At 45.2% G+C, this 8,467-nt stretch overlaps 1 protein-coding gene across 1 annotated transcript in view; it reads right to left on the bottom strand.

Moving 5' to 3' along the window:
* Window positions 1-354: 354 nt before the first annotated feature.
* Window positions 355-8,467, bottom strand: part of LOC310633196 (myosin light chain 3-like) — a gene marked incomplete at its 3' end in the record, with an annotated part of 17,666 nt that continues 9,553 nt past the window's right edge. Inside the window, exons 3-5 of the mRNA XM_083379954.1 lie at window positions 2,513-2,662; window positions 1,413-1,586; window positions 355-432 (exon numbers count right to left, since the gene is read on the bottom strand). Of these exons, the coding sequence (XP_083236080.1) occupies window positions 355-432; window positions 1,413-1,586; window positions 2,513-2,662 (402 nt within the window). The remainder of the gene's footprint in view (window positions 433-1,412; window positions 1,587-2,512; window positions 2,663-8,467) is intronic.

The raw sequence follows: 8,467 nt of genomic DNA, 5'->3' as shown, positions 1-8,467 counted from the left end.
CTGGTGCTGTTTTTCGTCCAAGAAGCACAACGAATGATAGGGTGACATCCCCCCCCCCCAGCCTGCCCCTTCCCCAATCTGGAGTTTAAAATCACTTAGAGGACCTGAATTATTTACATCCTATCGGATCATTTTTTTTCTGCTGCCCACGTCTGGACAGGAACTCGTGAGTCATCACTTATTCCATCCTCCCATTGACATTGATCTTTTTCATAGAAGTAATTTACAATCTACACACACACACACATCATTTCTCAAGAAGGTCAAATCCCATGGAGCACATCAATGCCCGTTTGGTCACAAGCCCAACCTCAAGGTGGAAAAAAAAAGTTATTCTCCAGAGAAGCCTCTGACCTTCATAATTGATACACCCGTTGGAATCTTCTTGACCCGCCATCAATTTATCAACTTCTTCCTCGGTTAATCTTTCTCCTGGAAAACAGAGGAGAGAAAAAAGAACATAATTAAAAATTTGAGGAGATGAGTCTTTGAAGACTTCACGGTTCCTGCTGCCCAGAAGAAGGATGGGACTTACATCCTGTTGTTAAGATGGGAAGGGGCGGAACGAAAAGATTCAAACTTTACACAGTGATCGACTTATGACCATTCATCTAGTAACCGTTTGAAGTTACAACGGAGCCGAAAAAAGTGACTTGTGACCAGTAGGAAAAGCTAGATTTGCTTACCACCTAGATCCCTTAACAACTGCAGTCATTCCCCCCCCCCCCCCGTTGTGATTCAGGGTCAGCCTGTGGGTTCGGCAGTTGGGTCGGAGGACTCAGAGGAGGAGGGGGGTCTTGAAGACCTTGCTGAGGGGGTTGAAGATCTTGCTGATGATAGCCCTCAGCCAGGCCCCTCCCACTTGGTCACCATGGAGACCCAGCTGTGTGAGCCTGACAGCGTGGATGAAGATGACCCACAGCTGGCCCTGTTCAAGGACGCCCGACGCAGGAGGCAGTCAAGTAGGAGTAAACAGAGGAAGGCAATGGGGCACCTCGGAAGGAGGCAGAGAGAAGCCACGTCCTGAACTCTATATAAGGGGAATGTGTGGGGAGGGCTGGTTTGCTGAAGGCAACCGCTTGGATAGTTCGTGTTTCTTAAAGCTCCTGTTTCTTGGTTCGTGTCTTGTTTGTTTTTGTAGCTATAAATTTGGCAGGCGTAATTCCAGCCTATTGCCGTTTGTAAAGGGGTTGTCCCTGCCTTTTCTGCAGGGCCGGTAGCAGGCTGGTACAGAACACCCCCCCCAAAAAAACCCTGCTTTAAAACAAAGGCTAAAAAATCGAGCCTTAGCTTAGCAATGGGAATTCGGGTCCCAAAGGTGGTCGTAAGTGGAGGACCATCGGTTTGCCTCTTTGCTGCAAATCTGGGCAAAAAGAAAACGTGGCCATCCCTGCCACAGATGCCATTCTCACCAAGGGTTGCCAAAACGTGGCGGAGTTCAGCTCCCATCACCGTGCCGTTCCCTTCTTTGTCGAAGACCCGCAGGCCTTCCACAAAGTCTTCGTACGACCCGGTGTCTTTGGTCTTGGCGATGTGCTGGAGCATGGGCAGGAAGGTGTCAAAATCCAACATCTTGCTGTTCATTTCTGCCAAGAAGAAGGAAAACGTGTCCACACGGCTCACCACAAAATACCACAAAGCAAACCGTTAGCAGAAGGACGACAGAGTTGGAGGGGACCTCAGTGGTCCTCTAGACCAACCTCCTGTTTGAGCAGGAGACTTTCCAGACAAATTCTGGACCAATGGCTGTCCAGTCGTTAATCGAACGCTGCAGTCGTTAATCGAACGCTGCAGTCTTTAAGCAAACGCAGCAGTCATTAAGTAAACACCGCAGTTGTGAAGCGAACGCTGCAGTCATTAAGTGAACACCGCAGTGGTTAAGCAAATGCGGCAATCATTAAGTGAATGCTGCGGTCGTTAAGCGAACACTGCAGTCATTAAGCAAATGCTGGAGTTGTTAAGCAAACAATTGCAGCTGTTAAGAAAACACTGCAGTCATTAAGCGAGCGCTGCTGTCGTTAAGCGAACGCTGAAGTCGTTAAGCGAACGCAGCAGTCATTACACAAACCCGATGCCAACTTTGCAGGAAATCAACCAAAAAAAAAAAAAAGCCCTCGCAAAACGTGATCAGATAAGTGCAGGATGTGGCAAACGGCAAACTGTTTATTTTTAACTATTTATTGTTGGGGCTAAATTAATTTAATTTATTTTTAATTTTTGTATGTCGTGTTTTATTGCCCTGTACAGCACCCTGAGTCCTTTGGGAGAAGGGCAGTATAGAAATTTAATAAATAAATAAGAGTCCAAGCCAGTTGGCATCACGTGACTGCGCTGGCGAGGGGCGACTGTTGGAAGATTGAACCCGGGTCATAAGTAGCTCTGGGAAAATCCACGGGAGCTTCAAACGGTCGCTAAGTGAATGGCTATTAAGAGAGGACTACGTCATGGAGAAAGGGTGAAAAGAAAAACTAATTTTGCAGAATTGCCACTCCCCTGAGGAAGAAGATCTAACCGTCTGCTTTTGGGCGTCCGAGGACTTTGTGGACTTCTGCCTGGGTGGGATTCTGTCCGCAGGACCTCAAGACGTCTCCGCACTGGCCGTAGGTGATTTTCAATTCCCCCTTTTGAGTCCGGTCAAAGAGTTCAAAGATCTCCTTGAATTCTGAAGAAGAGAGAGAGAGAGAAACACTATCAGGAAAAAAAATTGGGCTTTGCATCACAACACAACACCGTTTGCAAAGTAGAATATCCAGTGCTTTTTTTGGTAAAAAGAAAACGGTGCCGGGAACTCACACACGTCATACAACCCGTCTTGTCTACCCTACAAGGTTCCATCCAAAAAAGCTGCCGGAACTCCGTTCTGAGCGTTCTATGACAAAAAAAAGCCCTGAGAATATCTAATAAGAGGGCTGGAAGGGACCTTGGAGGTCATCTAATCCAACCCCCTGCTCAAGTAGAAAACCCTATACCTTACTTAAAAGCCTCCAGTGATGGAGCATTCACAGCTTCTGGTGGCCAGCTGATTAATTTTCCCCAATGTCAGGAAATTCCTCCTTAGTTCTAGGTTGCTTCTCTCCTTGACTAGTTTCCATCTGTTGCTTCTTGTCCTGCCTTCAGGTGCTTTGGAGAATAGATTGACTCCCTCTTCTTTGGGGCTGCCCCTGAGACACTGGAAGACTGCTATCATGTCACCCCTCACCCTTCTCTTCATTAAACTTGACATACCCAATTCCAGCAGCCGTTCCCTATATGTTTTAGCCTCCATACACCTAATCATCTTTGTTGTTCTTCTCTGCCCTCTTCCTAGAGTCTCAACATCTTTTTTACATCATGGTGACCAAATCTGGATGCCTTATTCCAAGTGTGGCCTTACCAAGGCCTTGTAAAGTGGTATTAACACTTCACCTGATCTTGATTCTGTCCCTCTGTTAATGCAGCCTAGCACTGTGTCGGCTTTTTTGGCAGCTGCAGCACACGGCTGGCTCATACTAAAATGTATGAAGAATGGAGGCTAAAACATATAAGGAACGGTTGCTGAAATTGGGTATGTCTAGTCTAATGAAGAGAAGGACGAGGGGTGACATGATAGCAGTCTTCCAATATCTCAGGGGCTGCCCCCAAGAAGAGGGAGTCAAGCTATTCTCCAAAGCCCCTGAAGGCAGGACAAGAAGCAACGGATGGGAACTCACCAAGGAGAGAAGCAACCTAGAACTAAGGAGAAATTTCCTGACAGAACAATTAACCAGTGGAACAACCTGCCTCTAGAAGTTGTGGGTGCTCCAACACTGGAGGTTTTAAAGAAGAAATTGGATAGCCATTTATCCGGATTCGGGGGGGTGGGTGGTCTCCTGTTTAGGCATTGGATTGTACTAGAAGACCCCCAAGGTCTTTAAAATCTGTTCCAACTATTCTGTTGTATAGGTAGACCTCGACTTACGATCACAGCTGAGCTCAAAATTTCTATTGGGACAACAGTTAAGTGAACATTGTCCCATTTTACAACCTTCCTTCGCCACAGTTGTTAAGCGAATCCGTGCAGATGTTAAGGGAGTAACACCGTTGGTAAGTGAATCTGTCTTACCCCGTTGACCTTGCTTGTCAGAAAGTCACAAAAGGGGATCACGTGACCGTGGGACGCTGCAACTGTCGTAAATATGAGTCAATTGCCAAACACCTGAATTTTCATCACATGACCACAGGGATACTCCAATGGTTGTAAGTGTGAAAAACACTTTTTCCAGTGCTGTTGTAAATTTGAACGGTCACTAAACTGATGTTTGTAAGTCGAGGACTACCTGTATTTCATTTTGTTTCTTTGCATTTCCCTCTCCGAGGGAGATGGCAATTAGGAAATATAAATAAATAAGTAAATAAGGGGGTTAAATATTCCCAATGTGTTTTGAATTCCTATTTAAAAATAATAATAATTTTTCAGTTACTAATTCTCTGAACTTTCTCATTTGGTTTGCTTTTCAAAAGTTTGAAAAACTTTGCTGTTGATCTTGTTATCGGCTGCTATTTTCATTCCAGCTCATTTCCCTGTCCCCTCTAGGGATAGTTACGATTAAAAAATAATTTTTTAAAAAAGGACAGGTCACCCGGTTTACGATAAGATTTGTCCAGTCTGAGAATGTGGGAGTTGAACAGGAAAAAGCCATCTTCATAATTAGCTTAAAACAGGGCCACCGACCTCTGCGACTCTCCGATACAGGAAAACATAAAATTTTGGGCTATTTAAGCATTGCAAAGTTCAACAGCATTTTGAAAGTTTTAAATTCCAGTTCTTATCAAGAGTTGGATGTCCGGTAAAGAGTCATGCTAACCTCTGAGAGACATCTTGGATTTATCTCCATAAATTAGAATATCCAAATTAAGGAATGTTCAAAAGAGGTTGGTATATATATATATATATATATATATATATATATATATATATATATATATAATTTTATTTTATTTTAATTCCATTTATATCCCGCCCTTCTCCGAAGACTCAGGGCGGCTTACAAGCTTAGCAGTATATATATATATATATATATATATATATATATATATATATATATATATATATATATATATATGTTTTCTGAGGACAGACAGCTGTTGGACAGCTGTTCAGTGACTTTTGCCCCACTTTGCAACCTTTCTTGCCACTGTTGTTAAGTGAATCACTGCAGTTGTTAAGTCAGTAACACGGTTGTTAAGTGAATCTGGCTTCCCCCATTGACTTTGCTTGTCGGAAGGACACAAAAGGGGATCACGTGACCCCGGGACACTGCAACCGTCACAAATATGAGTCAGTTGCCAAGAATCAGAATTCGGATCACGTGACCACGGGGAAGCTGCAACCGTCATTACGTGTGAAAAATGGTCGCTTTTTTCAGCACCGCTGTAGCTTTGAATAGTCACTAAATGAATGGCTATAACTTGAGGATTACTTTTACCTGTAATTGTCAATCCAGATCGGGCACCGTGCTGTTTCCTCTTCAGTAATTAATTAGTTCATTAATCAGTTCATCCTAGTTTTGGGCATTTCACACGCTCAACTGGTTCCCAGTAGGTTGTGGGACTGAGCTACGCTAAATGAAATTACAAAGTGATTTTGTCCCGGCTATCTCCCAACAACAGAAGCGAAGTCTCCAAAGCTCTGCTGAAGCAGCCGCCTGGGGTGTCTCCCATGCTGTGTGGATAAATTGCCCTGGGGTGGCATTTGCACTGCCGTAGCAGCATTCAGAGGCACGAAAGAGGGAGACTTTGACAATGAGATTAAAGATACTGCATTGCAGGAATGCAGCTATGAATTTTCCACTGTGTCAGAGATGGATGGATGGGAGGTGGAAAGGAAGGAGGGAAGGAAGGAGGGAGGGAGGGAGGAAGAAAAAGAGGGAGGGGAAAGAAAGGAAAAGAAAGAAGGGAGGGAGGAAAGGAAGAAAGGAAAGGAAGGAAGGAGAGAGGGAGGGAGGAAAGGAAAGGAAGGAAGGAAGGAAGGAAGGAAGGAAGGAAGGAAGGAAGGAAGGAAGAAAGGAGAGAGGGAGGAAAGGAAGAAAGGAAAGGAAGGAAGGAAGGAAGGAAGGAAGGAAGGAAGGAAGGAAGGAAGGAAGGAAGGAAGGAGAGGAGAGGTAGGGACTTAATAGCATATTTCACACTTAACAACCATCACATGATCAAAATTGGGACACTGGGCAACTGACTCATAGTTATGACGGTCGCAGTGTCCCGGGGTCAAGTGATCCACTTTTGCGACCTTCTGACAAGCGAAATCAGTGGGGGAAGCCAGATTCACTTAACAGCCGTGTGACTAAGTTAACAACTGCAGTGATTCACTTAACAGCTGTGGCAAGAAAAGTGGAGCAACATTCACCTAACAACTGTCTCACTTAGCAATGGAAATTTTGGGCTTCAATTGTGGTGGTAACTTGAGTACTGATCGTAGGGCTGTCCTGCTCCGGCATGAGGATGGACTAGAAGACCTCCAGGGTCCCCTTCCAACTCTGTGATGCTGTTCTCCTGTTTTGCTATCCAACCGCTCGTTTCGAGCAAGCAAAAATAAAATAAAATAAATCCAGAATAACCCCTTCCTGCTATTGTTCATCCCACCGTATTGATTTACGCTGCTCGCTGCTCATCCTGAGATCAATTCGCTCCCAGCTTCTCTGCCTGCCTCAATTTAACAATACCACCAAGCAGGTCATGGCTGCTGATGGCTTCTGAAGGGATTGTATTCGGAGATAAACAGAAGAAGGCGGTTTCCTTCGGTCGAAGGAAGTCTAGCTGTGGAGTCAGAATAAGGAAGTCTAGCTGTGGAGTCAGAAAAAGGAAGTCTAGCTGTGGAGTCAGAATAAGGATGTGTCTGATGCAACGTGAGAAGTGAAGCGGCGTGATGGGCAGCCCAGAAAACTCAGAGCAGCTTTGCCCAAAGATGCTTTTTCAACCAGTCAGAGCTGAAGAAGCTTCTTGGATGAGAAGCAAAACATCTTCAAAGAAAAACAAGGAAGTCCAGTTGCCTCCTGAAAAAAAAGCAACCAGGACCTGGAGGATGGAGAATCTCCATAGACACATAGATAGGTGGACTTCAACTCCCAGAATCCCCCAGCCAGCATGCTTTAAGAGGGGGAGGACTTCAACTCCCAAAATCCCCCAGCCAGTATCTTTTAAGAGGGATGGACTTCAACTCCCGGAATCCCCCAGCCAGCATGCTTTAAGAGGGGGGGACTTCAACTCCCAGAATCCCCCAGCCAGCATGCTTTAAGAGGGGGAGGACTTCAACTCCCAAAATCCCCCAGCCAGTATCTTTTAAGAGGGATGGACTTCAACTCCCAGAATCCCCCAGCCAGCATGCTTTAAGAGGGGGGGGGACTTCGACTCCCAGAATCCCCCAGCCAGCTATGATAGAATTCAGAATATGATGAATTGGTTTTTCCTAGGTTAGCAATCAGCCATTCATTTAGCAGCCTTTGAAATTCCAATAGCATTGAAACATTGAGTTACAGCTGGTCCTCATGACCGTCGGAACATCCTCACAGTCACGGGATCACCATTTGCAACCTTCCCAGACGGTTTCCGGCAAGCAGAGTGAAGGGTGAAGCCAGATTTGCTTAAACAGCCCCATGATTCGCTGAACAACTGCACTGATTTGCTTAACACACTGCAACAAAGCACGTAAAGTCTGCCATAATAATAATAATAATAAGTTGGAAGGGACCTTGGAGGTCATCTAGTCCAACCCCCTGCTAAGGCAGGAAACCCTATACCATTTCAGACAAATGGCTGTCCAGTCTCTTCTTAAAAACTTCCAGTGTTGGAGCAGTCACAGTTTCTGGAGGCAGGTGGTCCCACTGGTTAGTTGTTCTAACTGTCAGGAAGTTTCTCCTTAGTTCTAGGTTGCTTCTCTCCTTGATTAGTTTCCATCCGTGGCTTCTTGTCCTGCCTTCAGGTGCTTTGGAGAATAGCTTGACTGCCTCTTCTTTGGGGCAGCCCCTGAGATATTGGAAGAGTTGCTATCATGTCACCCCTCACCCTTCTCTTCATTAAACTACACATACCCAATTCCAGCAACCGTTCCCTATATGTTTTAGCCTCCAGCCCCCTAATCATCTTTGTTGCTCTTCTCTGTACTCTTTCTAGAGTCTCGACATCTTTTTTACATCGTGGTGACCAAAACTGGATGCCGTATTCCAGGTGTGGCCTTACCAAGGCGTTGTAAAGTGGTATTAGTACTTCACGTGATCTTGATTCTATCCCTCTGTTAATGCAGCCTAGCACTGTGTTGGCTTTTTTGGCAGCTGCAGCACACGGCTGGCTCATATTGAAGTGATTGTCTACTAGGACTCCGAGATCCCTCTCACAGTTACTACTATTGAGCAAGGTACCACTTATACTATACCTGGGCATTTGGTTTTTCCTGCCTAAATGTAGAACCTTACTTTTTTCACCACTGAATTTCATTTTGTTAGATAGAGCCCAGCGT

Source organism: Vipera ursinii (genome assembly GCF_947247035.1).
Source record: "Vipera ursinii genome assembly, contig: scaffold_357, whole genome shotgun sequence".
Taxonomy (NCBI): Eukaryota; Metazoa; Chordata; class Lepidosauria; order Squamata; family Viperidae; genus Vipera; species Vipera ursinii.
The sequence above is the reverse complement of the archived record's forward strand: the minus strand, read 5'-3'. Positions and strand labels throughout refer to the sequence as shown.